Raw genomic sequence first — 19,959 nt, 5'->3', positions numbered from 1 at the left:
CTGGAGATTACTTGAGGCAGATTCTAAGCTAACACTCACTCCTGGGTGGCAGAATGCCACTGTGGTCCACTGGTCAGAAAGCCAACTGATGTCTGTTGATTTGAAACACACAGATTACCAGATTTTTTTTTTCCAAAAAAATGGGCTTGTTTGGCATCAGCAAGAATTGCAATTTGAGACCTGTAACCATGTTGAACCACAGGCAACTCCCTCCATGGCAAGGAAAGGAGAATGCTTTCATAAAGGGGTAAAGGGATTTGGGAGGGCTATTGTAACTAAAGGGCCCATGACTTTTCATTGGCTGAGCCCTTGTCGGGAAAGAAGAGTCTTTCTTCTTTTGTTGGTTTCTGCTATGTTGCAGAACAGAAGAGTTCCCCCTCATGGTCTCCCAACTCTATGTAATTGAATTTCTATTTATTAACTGCTTTACAAGGTGAGAATATTGGCCCAAAGCTCTCTCAACAGGCCAGTTCTGCATATCTAGTGGACTATGGGTATTCTACAGAAGGCATAAATTTCCATATTGGGTCCCTGATGCATGAGTAAATTTATTTCAATATAAAGGACTGGGTAGAAGTATTTGGAACTAATCTCCCTTTCCAAATAGTAAAGAAAAAGCAGCACCATATTCTTATGCTGACAAAGAGATTTGATATATACAGGAAATAGCATCTTATCATGTTCCAACATAATTTATTTGTTTGGTTTAAGGATAAAATGGAGAGACATACTAAATTGATATGGAAAATTGGAGCTTAAAAAAAATTCTGTTCTTTTTTAAAGAAAAATCTCATTTAAAAATATCTTTTCTTTGTGTGATTTTCCTTTATATGAGAAAATCCTATAGGATAGAATCAAAGATGTATTTGTTTATGACCTCTCAACATCTTCATTTCCCCAGGCACATCTCGCTTGGGAAACAATGAGGCTTACTGAAGTAATTACAGAGACCAATTAGGCAAATGCAACAATGCCTTTTGTTTGAATTACTCTGTAACAAGTAAGAATATCAGCTATTCCATGTAGAGAAAAGATAAAACAGGTTGGAATTTAGGAAACCTGAATTTTATTTTTAACCTGCCAGCATCAGAATGTGAAATTTTAGATATGTTCCTTTCCTTCCCTGGGTCTCAGGTTTTTTACTGCAAAATAAAAATAATGAATTAGATACTCCCTTATAACCCTTTCAATTCTCAATGCCTATGATTTTATTACATGTTTGTTTATTTGTAGATCAAATTCTGACCTCCATGTACTCAAATTCTTAGAGAGTTCATTTATAATATAGTATGAAATCCAGGAATATTATTCTGATTATGGTGAACCATATCCAACACTTTCCAGAGATTTCAGCTCTTAAATTAGACAGCTAACAGCTAGGAACTAAAACAGCAGAAACAGGCTTTTATTTCTACTACTTACTGGTTACACCAGCCTAGACAGGTGAAATAAATTTTTCTGACCCTTTGCTTTCATATCTATGAATTTGGAATAATATATTCATTTCCTAGGGTTACCTTCAGATTAAATATGAAAGAAAAGTCAAGAAGTGCTTGTCACATGATTTTTATAATTTTCGTTTTAATTTTGAAAATTATTGAAGTATAGTCAGTTTACAATATTGCATCAGTTTTCTGTGCACAGCATAATGTTTCAGACGTACATATACAAACACATATTCTTTTTCATTATAGGTTACTACAAGATATTGAATGTATTTCCATGAACTATGCAGTATAGACTTGTTTTTTACATATTTTATATATAATAGTATCTACAAATCTTGAACTCCCAATACCCCTTACCACCCCCTGTCACCCTGGTAACCCTAAGTTTGTTTTTCATGTCTGTGAGTCTGTTTCTGTTTTGTAAATAAGTCCATTTGTGTCTTTTTTTTAAGATTCCACATATAAGTGATATCATACAGTATTTTTCTTTCTCTTTCAGTCTTACTTCACTTAGAAAGATGATCTCCTGGTCCATCCATTTCACTGCAAATGGTATTTTTTATGGCTAAATAGTATTCTATTATATAAATATATCATAATTTCTTTATCCAGTCATCTGTTGATGGACACTTAGATTGTTGCCATGTCTTGGCTATTGTAAATAGTGCTACTATGAACATTGGGGTGCATGTATCTTTTCAAATTAGAGTTTCCTCCAGATATATGCTTAGGAGTGGGATTGTTGGATCATATGGTTGTCTATTTTTAGTTTTATAGGAATCTCCATACTGTTTTCCATAATGGCTGCATCAAACTACATTCCCACCAACAGTGTAGGAGTGTTCCCTGTTCTCTACATCCACTCCATATTCACATAATACTTCTTTAAATAGCAAATTTAGGGAACATTAGAAATGGACAAAGTTAAATGTTATTAACTGACTTAACAAAGTAAATAAAATAACTGTGCAATTCTTAATTCTCCTGAGAGAGGAGATGAGAAATTCTCAGAGGAAGAAGATGTCATCTTACAAATTCCCAAGTGTATTTTGAAACCATATTTCAATGCCTCACCAAATTAAGATCAGAAATAGTCTTCTGAAAGCCTTTGTTGAAGGATAAATGTTTAAAAAAAATCTGGCTAATTATTTGGTAAGTTTTTATGTGGGAGGTAATGTGGGGCCAAGATCAAGATAAAGACTGGAGGTCAGACTGTCTTGAATTATATCTTCAGGTTTGCTCCTTATTAACTGTATGTCCTGGGATACAAGGGTTAACTTCTCCTTGTCTCAATTTCTTATTTTTCCAATCATATGTAACAGAAATAACACAGCATTTTATTAGAACCTCTCTTGTTTTACAGTAACTGAAAACTTTCCTTTTCTAATTATTGAATTGTATAACGTGCCTGTGTATATAAGCAGTTGTTACTAAGCTGTGTGGCTTGTTGGTATCAAGGATGATGTGGAATATATTACAGAAAGAAGATACTTGCCAATGCTCTCTTGGCACACACCTGACATACCTAATATTTAAAAATATATTGGATTTCTTATTCTGTTTGGTAAAAGTTGTCAGTGATTATAAAAATTAATTTTACTGTATTAAGACTGATATGAAAAATTTAAAGTGTAATCAAATTGTCACAACAGCATTATAAAATGAAAATTTGGTGTTCTTATTTTACAAAAAAATAAAGGAAGATCAGAAAAGTTAAATTACTAGATCATAGAACATGAAAAGCCAGCTTTGAGCCCAAATACCCTTACTCCACATCCTGTGGTCTTTTAATTTTGGGAGGGCTAGTATTTGATTATGTTTTGGTATATAAAAATATTTTTGATTATATACCATAGGAAGTAACACTATATTATATTAGCAAAAATTATTAGTAGCAATTAAATGCAGATGTTTTTCAAAAGCAGACAGTAAAATATATTTGTAAAATAATTTTACTGTTAGAAAGTTGGCTTTACATTTGTTTCTTTGAATCTAAAATCATTGTTGAAAACTGCTTTAGGAGAATGTTTATGATAGATATGAAAAAACAGGAATATTTAATCCACAGTTGATCAAAAAAGTACTTCTCAGATACCTTACCTAAGTTATTAGACTCTATTGTGAATTAGTTTGTCTCTTTTCAAAAATGAAGTTTGCTACCAAAATATGCGTGTGTGTATATGCCACAGAGATGTGTTTATAGTTTTCTCTCTTGACAAAAAGATCCAGCCTTCCACTTCACGGATACCATATGTTTTACTGAAAAAATCAATGGACTCTTTGATGTAACAATATTTAGCAAGTATATTATGAATAAAAACGTGATGGATCGTAGGAGCACTAGCTTCAGGATCAGCAGACGCTAGTTTTATTTCACACTAAGCCGTTATCTTCTCCCATAATCTGGAACAGCTTCCCCTATTTCTAGAAGTAGTTAACTTAGGTAAATTGGAAGGTGTTTCCAAGTTCTGTGATCTGCCCAAGCCACTATATTTATTGCCATAAGTGTTGTCATATTTGCTTCTACTTCAATTAGAAGTAAATTTGGAAGAGTTATGACACCACAGTCTACTTCCCAAAGCTTTTCTCTTTGTGGTGAACAATCTTGCAGTTGTCCTTTTGGGTACAGTTGTCTCTGGATTGGACTAAGACAACATGAGCTCTGCTCTTAAGTGCTTTCTTATTTTTGAGAACATGTTTTTTTCTACCTAGTGAAATGCATTAAGCTGCTGTCAGAATACTTTGCCAGGTATTTATTTGGTTTTTGTGAAATTATTCCCTGAACCTATCAAACCATACCTCACCTAGTTTCTGGTCAACTGTGATAAGATCTTTATATAATTTCTTCTGCTTTTTTTCTGAATTACCCTTCATGTTTGAGAACCTGTGACTCTCCAGGGTTTTAAATGACTCTGGCCTTGGATTTGTATTCTGTATATGGACTTTCCTGGTATAGCTCCAGCAACTCCTCTTTTGAAAAGATTTTCCTGGACAGTCCTCATTGATTTACACCTAACTCTGCTCTCCTTCCATGTCATGCTTCTCTAGGGCTTGGAGAGCTAGACTAGGCAATGGTTGGGGTTCTAAAGCAATCTCTCTGCCCCAAACTGTAGATATTTAAGTAGAGGCTGCAAGGCCACTTAATCGGCCACTGTGAATGGATGTCAAGCTTTTATGAGGTTGGGAATGATGACTCTGTCTGTACATGCCAATTCTCTGATCTGATTCTAGTTTTCATTACAGAATTAAAAGACAAGTTCAAGTTGAAAACCATTTTCACACTGACACTTCCACAAAATCCATACTCCTTATAGTTCTTCAGGTAGTTTCACATCCTCATTCAGTCTTTGGCATCTATCATCACACATAGTATTACAGTATTATACTATTAAAGTGTCTAGTCAAACTAGGTTAAGTCATGTGGTTTCAGTTTTCTTAAACTCTTTTCCTACATGACACATCCTGCTGACAGTGACCACATCCTCTAGATCCAATCCAGAGTTATGCACAATTTATTTTTCTTCTTATTAAAGAAAGCATATTTTAACATGTTGAGTGAGTGTAGTTCTATACAGGAATATTCCTGAGTTGATTTGAATTGGTTAAATTTATTTACTAAATAATGTCAAATATTCAAATTTATTTATTTTAGTAGATAATTGCAATAAGTCTTACAGTTGGTGGCAGTTTAACAACATCAGGACACTTTCAATGTAAAGCAATCATTTAAAGATAAGAATCCTGGCCCAGGGTTTACTGGTCTGGTTTCTTATTTCCTCTTGCCAAATGGTGTTCTTATTCAATGTCTTATATTTTCTTGTTATAAATTGTGAATATTATTGCCCATTTTTCATTTTCCATAGGTCTACTGTTAGATTAAGTGACAAAATTGCATTTTACCATCTCCAAATATAATTGAAAAATTGAATTATTTTCATCATTATCATGTTAATCTAATTCCAGCATTAACACAAAATATGACCACTTTAAAAACCTACTGTAAACTATACCAGGTCCAAAGTGCCATAATTATAATAGGGTTCATAATTACCACTTGTACATCTGAAAACAATATTTAAAAATTATGATTAGAATGAATGGTAGATCAACGAAAATAAAATACTACCCTGAAAAATTTTAAAGTCAGATAGTTACCTACCTAAATGATTAGTTTATACAATAGTCAATATTTGGACTCCATATTATGCTCATTTGTTATCAAATACCTAAATTCAGAAGTGGTCAAACTGATGATGTTTTTCTCTTGTCATAGCATTTGCCTTCCTGCAGGTTTAAGGAGGAGTTCAAAAACAACATGAGTGCTCTAAGAGTTCTCCTCTGAAATTCAGTTATATGCAATAATTAGGTTGTTCGCAAGATCTATTAATGGTGGTGAAGTACCCCTGAGTCCAATTAGTCACAGATAAAAACTTCACAGAATTGGGCTATAAACAGGAAATGTGGTAGCACTTTGAAGTTTCAAGAAAAATGCCTTATCCAAAGGTACTGCTTATAAATCAGCAAAGACACTTATTATAGCTGAGCTAGGTGGCATTTTTAATCTTACGACTTTACTTGTTTCTTGGAGAACTAGCAGCTGCCTGGGGCCCTGGCCATAGAGCTATGTCAGACAACTTCATAGGTAAGGTTTACTTTTTTCCCCAGGATATCATATAATCACAGACTTTCAAGATTAAATGGATCTTACAAATTATATGATCACCCCTCATCCTCACCAATCTATGACTTCAATCCCTCTTTAGCATGAAAACATCAAGAGAGACTCAACTACAATAACATTAATTTAGAAATAAAATATTTTTTTCTCAGTGAGAGATATTTAAGTTATGATAATAATATAATTAGAATTAAATTAGTTAGAATTATTACATAATTCAAATTCACATCCCAAATTTTCCTTAGTTAAGAAAACAATGTAAGAATTTTCCTATGATATGGCACAACCTTTTTAAACACCTCTGGTAAAAAATGCACATGAATCAAGGAGATGCACTATATTTTAGTCATCCATCTCTCCAATATTGAACATTCCATGTAGTTTCTAAATTTTTCACAGCTCTTAAAAATAGTGTTGATCACATCTATAAATAATGACATTTCTCTTCCAAAAAATATTTTCCTTTAGGGTTTATTCCTAGAAAGAATACTGTGGAGCCAAAGGAAAAGGAAAAAGTAATTTCCATTTCTTCCTAGGTATTTCTAAATCACTTTTATTAATTATGTCTAATGCTTACTCTATGTGCACTCTTCTTGTTTCCTCTCTGTTGAGGGCTCCCACCTCACAACAAGGGGGTGTACTGCAGCTGCTGCACTCTGTTTCCTCATATGTGTAAAGCTTTTGTTTTGGATAATTAAAAAAATAAAGCTTTAAACATGTATCATTCAAAGGAAAAGACATTTTTGGTCGAATACATTTCATTATGTTCATGTTTTCCCTCTTCTTTGGGAAATTTTTGTCCCCAAATTTCCTCATTGTATTAGTAATGCTGTGTCTTGTAACCAGGAATGATGGATGATGGATGCTGTGGGAAGAAGGGAGAAGGAGGCACGAGAACGCCTGTAGCAGAAACATAAAGGGGTGGGAAGGTCACTCACATCATGGAGGGATGAGTTGCTGCTGTCTGGTAATGAAATTTCAGGCATCACAGGCATTTAAGAGCAATACTTTTCACGACTGTGTGAACAAACATACATTAATATATGTCCAGGGAATATGTGTTGAATGAGTGAACTTGTAGTAGGTATTTATAGTAAGTAATAGATTTTACATGTGTCTGTGTTGTGCGTGTTTATACACATATATGTATATTATCTATCTCTCTGTTGTATCTAGCAGACTCTTTCATTTTTTATTATTTTTAGAATTTTGAAAATTGGGATTCCCTTTGTGTGACAGATCCTTGTGTACTGAACACCTATGCAAGAGTTTGTTTTTTTCCCCAAGTCTACAAAGTCTGTAAATTCACTCAATATGTCAATATTAAATTGTGTGTGGAATAGAATTTTGAAGAATAAGAATTATCGATTAAAAAACACTATAATTATCTTGAGAGTAAAATGATCACTTAACTTACTCTTAACTAGAGGTGATTCATATTTTCATATTTACCCTACAAATGTGTTAGAAACTATTAAACTGGAATACAGCTTCTTTTCAGATTTTTATTTATGTTTCTCATAGAGAAGCAGATAAATAATGATAAACAGAGCAGGGGGACAAACACACTTTAATTCCTGGTAGGTTTGTGGTCTGGGAAGCAGTTGCGTTCTTACCCACGGAGAATGGCGATTCTCTAAGCATTTACTAATCACCTAATAGGTTTCAGAAACTGCAGGCATTGGGCCAGGCAGTGCGGCAGGCTCAGTGACAAGGCTCACATGAATAGCATCTGTATTATAGGAGGTACCAGGGAGGGCATGTGAACAACAACATATATATTTTCCTAAATGGTCTGCTTATGGTAGATTATCATCACCATTGTCTTTCTTTCCAGTTAGAGCTGAGGGTTCAAATGTAAATTCTCATGGAAGATGGAATACATCTTACCTGTGTGCAGCACCTCTCAGCTCACAAGACCCATCTGAGATTTACAGTTTGTAACCTCACAGACACAGAGGAAGGCTCGGAATCATGGGACACAGAGCTGATGTACCAGAGTCACATGGAGTTGGAACCAGAATGAGAATCCAGATCTCACGAGGACAGCCTATGGTTTTCTGAGTAAATTTCCCATCAACTGTTTGTTTGAAGAGATGGAAATATCATGGAGGAAGTAAGAGAGAACTGAATCAAGCACTGAGGCAGGAGTGTTAAGGACACTCTCCACAGGTACAGTGGCTGCTCTAGTTTTTATACCAAGAAATTCAGACCATGATCTTTTCATGATTAATGAATATCTTTCCTTTTTCCTGTTCTAGGTAGTTCAGACCCCAGGAAGATGTTATTTGCTGAATGGACCTCCTCACGCCTCCCAACAATGTGACTGAATTTGTTCTCTTGGGACTCATGCAGGATCCACACTTGCAGAAAGTACTCTTCATTGTCTTCCTGTTTACTTTCCTATTTACCCTACTGGCCAATCTGCTCATTGTCATTACCATCTCCCTCAGCCCCACACTTTCAACTCCCATGTACTACTTTCTCAGTTATTTGTCTGTCTTAGATGTATCACTCACCTCTGTCACCACCCCCAAAATGCTCATTGACATGCTGCAGCAGAGGAAAACCATCTCCAGGGGTGGCTGCATGACTCAGCTCTTTTTGGAACACTTTCTGGGAGGCTCAGAGGCCATCATACTGGTTGTCATGGCCTATGACCGCTACGTGGCCATCTGTAAGCCTCTGCACTACACAACCATTATGCGACAGGGGCTCTGCCAGTTCCTGGTGGTGGTGGTCTGGACTGGGGGCATTGTGCATGCTACTCTGCAGATTCTTTCTGCAGATGACTTGACCTTCTGTGGTCCCAATGTCATTGACCACTTCATGTGTGACTTCTTCTCACTGTTGAAACTTGCCTGCAGCGACACCTACAGGCTTGGAGTGGTGGTGGCAGCCAACAGTGGGGCCATGTGCTTACTCATTTTTTTCATGCTACTCATCTCCTACATAGTCGTCCTGCGCTCCCTGAAGTCCCATGGCTCTGCGGGCCCTCACAAGGCCCTCTCTACATGTGGCTCACTCTTTACAGTAGTGGTGCTCTATTTTGTCCCTTCTATCTTCACCTACATGCGTCCTGTGGGCACGTACCCTGTAGACAAGTTGGTGAGTGTGTTCTATTCAGTCCTCACTCCCATGTTAAATCCTATCATTTACACAGTGAGAAACACTGAGGTGAAAAATGCCATGAGGAGTTTGTTGAAGAGGAGAGTAACTTAGGCTGTTCATGATGCCGAAGAAGTAATGATTTACATAGGAAGGATTATACCTGTTGAAATTTGTGCAAAAGAAAAATTAAGGAAGTTTGCAGATCACTGAGAAAAAAGGCCTAGGAACTAGCATTTGTTGACTACTTAGTAATGGGTAGGCATTTATTCTGATAACTTGTATTTTACCAAGGCTTCAATATCCATGTCATAGCTTCTTAATAGCCCATGGAGAGAACAATCATCAACCCTTAGTAATGATTGTAGTGTATGATTTTTTTCTCCAGAATCTTCCTGTTACTTTACCAAACTCTTAGTATGTGTTACTTGGATGAAATTGGCTTTTCCATAGGCCCTTCACCTAAGAACTCTTGTTTTTGCTTAGCCTTTGGCAAAGCCAATAAGGGATAAAAATTCTTAGACAGACACACAGGGAAGGGACAGTTGCTTGAAGGAATCACAGCTGAAATTTTATCCCTTCTCTATGAATTTACAAAACCAATAAGAGAGACATCCATAAAAAGAGGAAAGAATAATTCAAAATCCATCTCAAATTCTTTTTTTGGCACAAAATAAGCCCGAAATTTTGAAGTTACTCTTTTTTTTAATTGAAGTATAGTTAGCTTACAGTGGTTCAGTTTCTGGTGTCGAGTATAATGTTTCAGTCATACATATCCATAAATGTAATTGTTTTCATACTCTTTCTTAACTATCCTTATGGCTCACAATTTGTCATGAATATAAAGAATTTTTTTCAGTGTAAATACTTGTGAAGCCATTTGGAAGAAGAAGGGTAAACTTTTTTTTCATCCAATTTCAACAAAAAATGCATACAGTTAGGTTCCAAAGCTATTGCTCTGTAGGTCTGATGCACATTTTTACACTAAATGAACACCTGATTATATATCAGTCATATCCACCTCAGTTGTTTCATCCACATACTAAGCCTGTCATTCCATGATTAATATGACCATTTTACACTGAAGCAAGTTGAAGCCAGAGAGGTTTCAGTAACTTACTTGCCTTTACTAGTTTACTTACACACGCTTACCCCATATAGTGTGTCAGGGACTATTACGATGAAATGCACCTTCTTTTCAAAAGTTTCAACTACAAACTTGCAATCCAGGTCTTAAAAACTCAGTCTTACTTTCTTTCAAGTGAAACACAATTGTCTGTGGTATATTTAGGTCTACAGATAAGAAAATTGTATGCAATAAAATAAAAATATAGTACTCTGCTGGCATCAGTCTATTTCATTCATCAAACTTTATCAACCTATTACTTCACATATTAAACAAATATAAAGTCAAGAACCTCACTCCAAGGTTCTTCCTCATATTTTCACTATGTAATTATAATAAAGTGAAGGTCATCCTAAGAGTTTCCTAAAGACTCAAGTCATTACACTGATACGGATTTAGTCTTTAGTTATAGGTGGAAAAGAAATAAAGAAATTTAGGGCTAAAATTAATCTTTACTTTGCAGTATTTTTAAATGGCATTGTGAAGTTTCTTCTATGATTGAAAATTAAAGGGCAACTAGAAGCTAACTACAAAAGCTTTTCACACCATGTTCCCCGTCTCCTCTATAGCACAAAAGTTAGAGTTACTCTGTGTTCCTAAAACATTTCTGGCTTTGGGTCATTTTTAAGACACAACTACATTCATGCTCTCTGGGGGCTCGGGGAGGACTAGAAATACTAACATTACAAGCTCTAAGCCCTGTGTACATTTCTGATCTTGCTCCTTGCCACTCTATGCCCAGATCATTGTGTCCCATCCATTCTGGTATTTTATATTTCCTTGGAAGTACCACGGTATCTCTTGCATTAGTCTTCTCTCTCTAGAGTCTTCATCCCACTGATCCTCATATGGCTGTTTCATTTTGATATGTTTTGTCAATTATTGGTGCTCATCAGTGTTAAGCTTATTAATATTTCATAACTTTTCCTCAACAGAATTCAAAGTCAGCTGAAATGTTACCTTCTAATAGAATTCTTCTCTGACTATCCAATATGAAGTAGGTTCCATGAAATAGTCACAGCCCTCCATTTCCACAAACTCTGTACTTACGGCCACTTTCTGCCTTTTGGTTTTCCTTTGTTTATTTTTCATTTTATTGATTGCCTTCTTTTTCCCCCATAACCATTTGAATTTGGCTACTTGAATTTGGTTATTTGGCTCTTGTATTCTATAATCATTCAACAGGTATTTATTGTAAACCTAACAAATGCCATGCATAAATAAAATTTCCTCTTTTGTAGTTGTCCAATCTAGAGAGAGATGGAAAGTAAAAAAATCCAATGATAATTATACACAAATAACTCTTGGTCATTGTTACTAAGAAGATAAAGAGGATGTAGACATAGAGAATAATGGTAAGAGTAGAAGAATCATTGACTTGATTCATGGGAGGAGGCTCTCTGAGGGAATGCCAATCTCTTAATCTAGGACCAGAAGCTATAGACAAACAACCACTTGAGTAGATGAGAGCTTGTTTTCAGAGAGAGAGAAGCAACAGCACTGAGGTGAGAAAAGGCTTTATCAGCTCTAAGGGCAGATGGGAAAAACCTAACACGTCTGGTTCATGGTGAGGGGCAGGGAGGCACTCAATATGTGGTTGGAAAATTAGAGGTAGCAGAGAGATTAACCAGGAGATTCTAGGATAAGGCAAGGAGGTTCTAAAGGCAATGGGAGGCCAAGGAAGGATGTGAAGCAGTAGAGCACCATAATCCTTCAGTTGTAAACACCCTAAATCATAAGTCAGATTTATATTTTTAAGAGATCCCTCTGGCTGTTGGTGGAGAATAGACAGTTACTTTTTACACCTTTCTAAAAGAATGACTTCTCCTTACAGGAAACATGTGATGTGCTCAGCATTCTATCACTTGCCAACTGAAGGATTTCCTTGTTTCATCCACAGTTTTCTCATGGAATTTTTCACCTCTGCATTCCTCAGGGTGTAGATCAAGGGATTTAACATGGGTGTGATGACTGACTCAGACACAGTCATAGCCTTGTCTATGGGGTAGGTGGCCACAGGCCTCACGTACAAGAAAATGCACGGCACAAAGAACATGACGACCACCGTGAGGTGGGAACCACAGGTGGAGAGAGCTTTACGCCGCCCTTCAGAGCTGCAGAACTTCAGGGAGCAGAGGATGACCATGTAGGAGGTGATGAGGATAAGGAAGATGGCCACACACATCACCCCACTGTTGAGGATGACCAAGAGGCCCAGGATGTGGGTGTCCATGCAGGCCAGTTTCAACAATGGAAACAAGTCACACATAAAGTGGTCTATGATATTGGGGCCACAGAAGGGTATTTGATACATGAAGAGAAGCTGTATAACTGCATGGAAAAGTCCCCCCAGCCAGGCCCCTCCCAACAACAGGCAGCACACCCGAGGTCTCATGATGGTCATGTAGTGCAGGGGCTTACAGATGGCCACGTAGCGGTCATAGGCCATGACAAAGAGAAGGATGATCCCCACTCCACCAAAGAAGTGCTCTGCAAAGAGCTGGGCCATGCAGCCTTTGAAGGAGATGGTAGTGCTCTCAGAGAGGGAGTCCACAATCATCTTGGGGGCAATGACAGAAGAGAAGGTGACATCCAAAATGGACAAGGAAGTAAGGAAAAAATACATGGGTGATCTCAGACTCTGATCTGTGACCATGGTTACCACAATGAGGAGGTTTCCCAAGACGGTGGACACATACATGATTAGAAACACAGCAGAGAGTATTCTCCTCAACTCTGGATTCTTCGTAATGCCCAAAAGGATGAATTCAGTCACATTGTTTTGATTTCCCATGTATTAGATGATGATATAAGCCCCAGCTGAGAGTTATAAACCTGAAAAAAGCAGCATACCATTTATAATTAGTGATTGTTTGGCTTCATGTATTTCCAGGATCTCAGGGAACTTATGTTCCTTTTTTTTTTTTTTTTTTTCATTTATTCACCATCTAAGCATTTGGCCTTTAATAACATGCTAAATAAAGAGCTTAAAAGAGAGCAAGTTCATTAAAGCTAGGATCTCCCCAGGCTTTTCTTCTCTCTCTTTAAATGGTCCTTCCATGTGAAATACATTTTTCCTCCTTTTGTTGTTATCATTTATAGCCAACATTTGAAAGTACCTACCTTGCTCCAGGCATTAGAATAACCCTATGACTGACTCTTTTACAGATGAGGCAACTGCTTCTCAGAGAGTTCAGGAAACTTAACTAGGGCTGCACAGCGAGTGGGTAGTGGGGCTGGAAAGCAAACCACATTTTCTGACTCCAGAATCAGTGCTTTCAAACATCAGTATTGCTTCTCTAGCAATTACACTGTGAGTTTATCATTTACCAATCTCCGTGCTAAGTATGTTACAATATATTATCCTGTTGTATCTTCAATAAACATGAAGTGGATTATTCTTCTGGGTTATTTTTCAAGCAATGTGACACTTTTTTCATAATTTTGTGTTATACTCCTAACTATGAAATGATCAAAATACATCGAAAACTAGTGATAATATCATCTCTGACTAATACAGTGTCCGTTGATGGAGATTACAAAGTGTGATGATTCAGCAAAGACCCAGGTCACAATGTAATTGACTCAAATCTGAATCAGTCCAAGTCATTCCTTTCAGTTCCTCTGTTTCCTACACGGAGCAAAGGATTCTGGAACACAGCAGTGACAACAATTCAATAACCAGGTTCACTAACTGTGTTGCCAGGCAGTGTCAAGTACAATGCAGATACTACCTCATTTAGACTTCATGGTACCATATGAAGCGGGCACTGGTCCTATACCCATTTTAAAGAAGAGAAATTGAGGTCTTTGCACGTTAACTCTCTTGCATAAGATTATACAACTAGTGCGCTACGGAGCTGGCATTTTGATCACAAAGCTCAAATGCTTAACTGCTATGTTCTGCTCCGGAAGAGAGAAAAGATTATGCGGGGTTTCAGGAGAGTTACTATGGCAGCCTGGAAAAAAGTTAACAATGAAAACATGCTTTCTATTTGTGGGATTTCTAAGCAGAGGCAGGCTGCCTCCTCTCAGGAATTTTGCATATAGCGTAGCTTCAAACTGTATTTGGACTGTAACACTCTGCGAGTGATGAGAGGTCAGCCGTGCTATTCAACAACCCCACCACCACCTCCATTCCTTACACAAATGCAGAGGGTCCACAGGAGACTACGAGAGAAACATTTTATTCATGTTACTTAACCTCCTCCTCTCCCTCCCAGCCCAAGAACTGAGATTTTTTCGTAGAAGAACCTTTGTTCATCATAAGGAACACTGGCTCAGGAGTCAGGAAGGGAGAAGTGGGTCTTATCCCAAGTCACATCACTAACCGAGTCTGTTAGTTTCCTCTCTTGCATGTAAGGATGGCTCACTAGCTGAGAAGCCACAGAAGGAACTCTGTCCTCTTCATACACAAACATTCAAATCTCAATTGCATTCATTGTTTATGCCTCTGGGTAAGATTTCCTTAGAGATGTGATTCATTTCATGCTTAAAAAAAAAAAAAAAGGAAGCCAGTGTTTTAAGTACTAACTCATGCCCCATCTGTCCTTGTGGCTTGGGACTTACAGTGATTCCTACCTGACATTCAACATTTGTCTCCAGAACCCTGTCTCTTAATTATTCAACTTTATTCCTCTGTTTTCCTCACTTTATTGCATTGTCATCCCACCCACTTCCTGCCAGACTCATCACTTTTTTTCACATCTGCCTTTCTGTGTCCAGGGAACATCACTGGATCCAGATACAGCAAACTTACCCCTAAGTCACAGCCAGGCCACTGGCAGGCTTAGTACATAATCTCAGCCTCCCCAAGCCTCAATTCCTGCAGCAGTGCAATTATTCAAAGAGAAACCATAGATACCATGTATGCATTGCTTATTATTTGAGATGAATCTGCACAGGGATTCTTTTTCCCCCCTCATTTAATCGCCACAAACAGCCAAATTATGTAAGTATTATTATTGTGTGGATTTTCTGAAGCAGCTACTGAGCCATAGAGAAGTTGTATGACACCCCCACAGTTTCTTGGCAGGCATGTGATTAATTCCAAAGCATACAGCACTAACTACTGTGCTTTCAGGCCCCCCAGTACCCACCTCCTGCCTCACGGAGCTGCTGTGAAGTTCAAAGGACGTAATGTATATGAGAAAACTCTGGAAAGCAGCCTACACACATTTTTCCTGACCATATCCTTATGTCTGTAAGTTCTAGGCTTTCTTACTGCCTCTGTCAACTCCTTTCTACCAACCAATCCAACACCAGGCTTCCCAGTTGCTGCCTTTCCCCCGGTGCCTGCCTGCACCCTCACCAGCCTGAATATTTGTTCCACTTACTCATGGAACATTTCTTTTCTGTATATGACTACTTCACGTTGATTTCATGTTTCGCTTATTTCCACAGAGACATGTTTAAGGATTGCCACTCCTTTCACGTTTCTCAGAGTCCTTAATACATTAGTAAGGATGCAGTGGAACCAATACAATCCAAGACACCTTATTGACTGGAAGGAAACAGCAAGGAGCCGAAGGGCACTGGTAACGCTGGTGCCAGCTCTTCTCCAGGTTTGAAAACAGATCTGCTACCATAGTCTAGTTGCTGTTTCTCTGTCAACCGGGCACAATGATGCCATTTACTGGCTGTTTCTGGATAATCTCTGCTTTGGCCAAAACCAAGAATTAAACAGTACCTTGAGCTTCAGTCCGGTGTTGAATCTCAGCATCAGCTGCACTCCTGGTAAGTCCTTTCACACTGGTCAGTAAGGAGTTACTTTTTCAAAGGCTGTTCAAGTAAAGACAGGAGCAGTTATGATGGATGCTTTTCTTTTATTGGATAGTCTGCTTCCTTCACTTTGCCCTCATTACTTGAGTAGACAACAAATATTTTGGAAGTTTTTCAGAGGTAATCCATTTCCTTAAATAAGGGCAGGGCTGGTAAATTTCAAATAATTACAATAGGAATCATTGTAAAGTAAATAAATAAATCAAGAAATTATTAAGGAAACTGTGTCTTAAAGCTAGACCATGGCTAGGAGAAAGGAGAACTAGGGCTATTCCCAGCAGAGAGGACACGAGCAAAGGCCCAGTGGTGAGGCTGGGAGACACTGCGCAGTGAAGGCCAGAGAGTAAGGGCCTTGGCTCACATGCACTGGCTCTAGTTTTGATTCTGGACCACTTTCTAGCTATGTGATTATTTTGCCTCTGTAATTTATTCTTTCAGCTGTATATTTGTATTTAGAAATACTGAACTTGTATATTTATGTATGCAATTTAATAATACAATTATACAACAGGTACACATATACACTGTACATTTTAACAAAAAAAGTTACCATGGACACCACTCCATGTCAGTATATGAAGATTTATTTTATTTCAATTTCTGCTATTTTAACAATGCTGCAGTGACAATCATTTCATGGTAGTGTGTCTATCTATATGTATATGTTTCCGTAAGGTAATTTTTTACAATGGAATTGCAGAATCAGAGACTATGAACACTTTACCCTGAGTAAGTATGGGTAAATTCTCCTTTAAAAATGTTTTTCCCCACCAATATTGTATCAGAGAGTTTGTTCTTTCTATAACTTACTATCTTTCTTTTTTATATCCACTTCTTATTTTTTTGCTCTTTATTATTTCTTTTTAAAATTTCAGAGTTACGTATCTTTTTAGTTGAAGTATAGCATTTCTTATTTTTAATTGTAGTTCTATTTTGTAGTATTTTTCTTTTATCTTTATAATCTTACAAGAATGCTTTGTATAGTCAAAAATAATTCAGAAAAATTTTTCAACAAACATTTAAATTAGTTTCATAGATAAAAGAGAGTGGCAATTAATTTTTTTTTAGATTCATCAGTATACCCATTTCAAAATAACAACTGTGGTAACTAGCTAATCGTAGAAAGTGTCACCTCCTTGAGGTCACAGAGTTAGTGAGTGGTATAACTTGGATTTGGATTCCAGGGACTCTGAAATTGAACTCTGTGGCTTGGCTTTCTCATTTCTGTTTGAGATAGATAGATAGATATTTATATTTATATTTATATTTATATTTATATTCATATAGATAGATATAGATACATAGATATGGATATAGATAGATACATACACACACACATGTACTATATATATATACATGTATATATATACACACATACTGTATATATAAATATGTGTAAAATTTCTCCAGTGACCGCTTGAGCAGCTGGGTGGTCCCGGTGCTTGCATCTGGACTGTCAATTTTATGTGTAATTGGTGGACCTGTATCCTATAGAACTCTGTGAGCATTCTAACTCACTAACTGGATTTATCACTGAAAGGCTTCAAAACAACTCCTTCATACAAATATCTTCCCAGTACTTTTTTTCATAAAACTAAGGACTAGTTAATAGAGTGCAACTAACTCAAATAGAATTTTGCAGAATGAAAATGGCAATAATTTTGTAATTAAAAAAAATTAAGGTCTGCAGTAACTTATTACTGTTTGCCCAGGATGCTCCTAAGTTACCTCCCTGGTTAATGTCATGAAACCAACATTATCATCACTGGCATCACCACTGCCACCATCACCATCATTGTCGCTGTCACTACCATCATTTCTATGGGTAGATCTACTTACTACTAAATTTAGTACTTGTGTTTTGACATATAGAGAAATATAAAATTTCTACCCATCCTTAAAGCCATCAATCTAACACTATTACTGACTAAACATAACACATTGTAGAAAAAGTAGTACTTTAGTTTTTCTGTTTTGTTTTGTTTTATTTTCTTAAGCAGAGATTAAAGACCAATAGTAGGAAAGAAAAGAGAAAAGTCTTGGGATGTAGGAAAAAGAAGAAAAAGAAAGAACAAATAGAGAGTGAGAGACAGATGCAAACTCACAGGGAGAAAGTGGAGACATAGACTGAGGGCAGAGGAGGGAGGGAGAGAGGGAGAGAAAGAGTAAGGGAAAGAGAGAAACAGAGCTTGAGATAGATAGACAGGTGGAGAGAAAGAGAAAGGGAAAGAGAGAAACAGAGCTTGAGATAGATAGACAGGTAGAGAGAGAGAGAGAGAGAGAAATTGGGATAAAAGTCATCAGGTAATTAAATACTTAACCAAATAATAAAATGATTCTTAGAGCTTAGTTTTATCAGTTGGTCAAAAATGACAAGTTGTACAAACAAAGATTCCAAAATCATCTCATGTCTAACCTAAGATCTTACCAAACTCAAGATTCATTCATGTAAAGTAACATCAGAGAGTCCAAGAGCCAGGAAAAACTGTTCCAGCTTGGGTTTTTTAATGAGGGTGTCAAGCTGCCTGATATAATGATATATCGAAAACAAATGAAGTAAAGGTTATCCAATTATTACTTTTTGGTCAAATTTGTAGAGATAGGATTTTCATTGCTTTCAAAGAGAGACTGAAAACAGAAGTCTTAAGTATTTATAAGCTTAATGAAGAAGTAAGCTTTCTGATTTATCAAAGGATTTCCACTTTCTCCAATTAAGGATAATTGCTAAAAGGCATCCAAATACAGTGCTTACCAAAATCATTAGGGTCCCTTCTTGAATCCTAATTGAGTGTATTCTTAGATCAAATAGAAGTAGTTTTCTTTCAGCTTCTTAGAAGCTTTATTATAAATGTAACGTTCTCCGTTGTGTGATGAATCTGGGCTGTAAGAGGTCAGAGTGACGGTTCCAGCAGCTGTGACAGGGCACAGGCTGGCATCATTCTAATCGGCCCCCGTGTGGTTGATATTCCACTGACGGAGGTGCTAATCCTTGATCCAGTGAATTTCCACCCTCCTACTTTAATAGGGTGCTCCCAGGAGAAAGAACATCACTGATCACTGAGACCAGATCAACATGCTGCTCCACAAGCAGAAATCTAGATCACAGAATTAGCCACTTTATCATTGTTCCTGCACCGTGATCTGTATTTTATTTACAGAATGGCCACACATGGTCTCATCCAACGGCGCCATATGCTTCTTAACATGCATTGTTCTTTCTCAAGCTTTGGAAAATTGCTTTCTAAAGCTACAGTAGTTATTGGATAGCTATTGTTATCCTTGAGCAATTGCATGACAGAAGTAGAAAGGGAGACTTGGTTCCTTGAAAGAATTCCTAACCTATCAAGATTCTCTACCCTGAGGTAGTCAAACTGACTTCTGTTACATCCTAGAGTCCTATTACCTCCTGACTTGCTGTTGCCAGTTTTTTACATTGGTGTCTCATTCATGATTATTTTAATACCTCCCCCACTGAGATCTTGATGATTTTCCATCAGACTCCCATTTATCAGTTTGATATTATTCAAATACTTGCTTATGCTCTGGATTAAGTGGTAGTTTTTTTTAATACTTCTCCACTGCTGACCCTTGATTTGCCCTTGGTTGTATTTCCATCTCCCAGGTAGGAGATGACTAGCAGATGATGAAAAGAAGCCAAGAATATTGCATTGTTGTGGAGAAACACAATTACCAAAAGTTACAGATGATGAAGTGCTACAATCTTGTCATAATTTTGTAACTCCCTGGTCAGATTATTTTTAATACTGAAGATATCACTGAAGTTGTGTTAACAAAATACCTACAGAAATTTACACACC

The 19,959-nt window shown here is 37.0% G+C and overlaps 2 protein-coding genes across 2 annotated transcripts; one reads left to right on the top strand and one right to left on the bottom strand.

Moving 5' to 3' along the window:
* The first annotated feature begins 8,421 nt into the window (after positions 1–8,421).
* LOC105076745 (olfactory receptor 4C3D-like) lies at positions 8,422–9,348 on the top strand. Its single transcript, XM_010965006.2, has one exon. It carries the CDS (start codon positions 8,422–8,424, stop codon positions 9,346–9,348), a length of 927 nt encoding a protein of 308 aa, XP_010963308.2.
* Positions 9,349–12,221: 2,873 nt separating this feature from the next.
* Positions 12,222–13,157, bottom strand: LOC105076743 (olfactory receptor 4C6-like). The gene has a single exon (XM_010965005.3). It carries the CDS (start codon positions 13,152–13,154, stop codon positions 12,222–12,224), a length of 933 nt encoding a protein of 310 aa, XP_010963307.2. The 5' UTR covers positions 13,155–13,157.
* Between the last annotated feature and the right edge of the window lie 6,802 nt (positions 13,158–19,959).

The sequence above is a fragment of the Camelus bactrianus genome, chromosome 10 (assembly GCF_048773025.1).
Source record: "Camelus bactrianus isolate YW-2024 breed Bactrian camel chromosome 10, ASM4877302v1, whole genome shotgun sequence".
Taxonomy (NCBI): domain Eukaryota; kingdom Metazoa; phylum Chordata; class Mammalia; order Artiodactyla; family Camelidae; genus Camelus; species Camelus bactrianus.
Note: the sequence above shows the minus strand (reverse complement) of the source record. Positions and strands in the feature narration are given on the sequence as shown.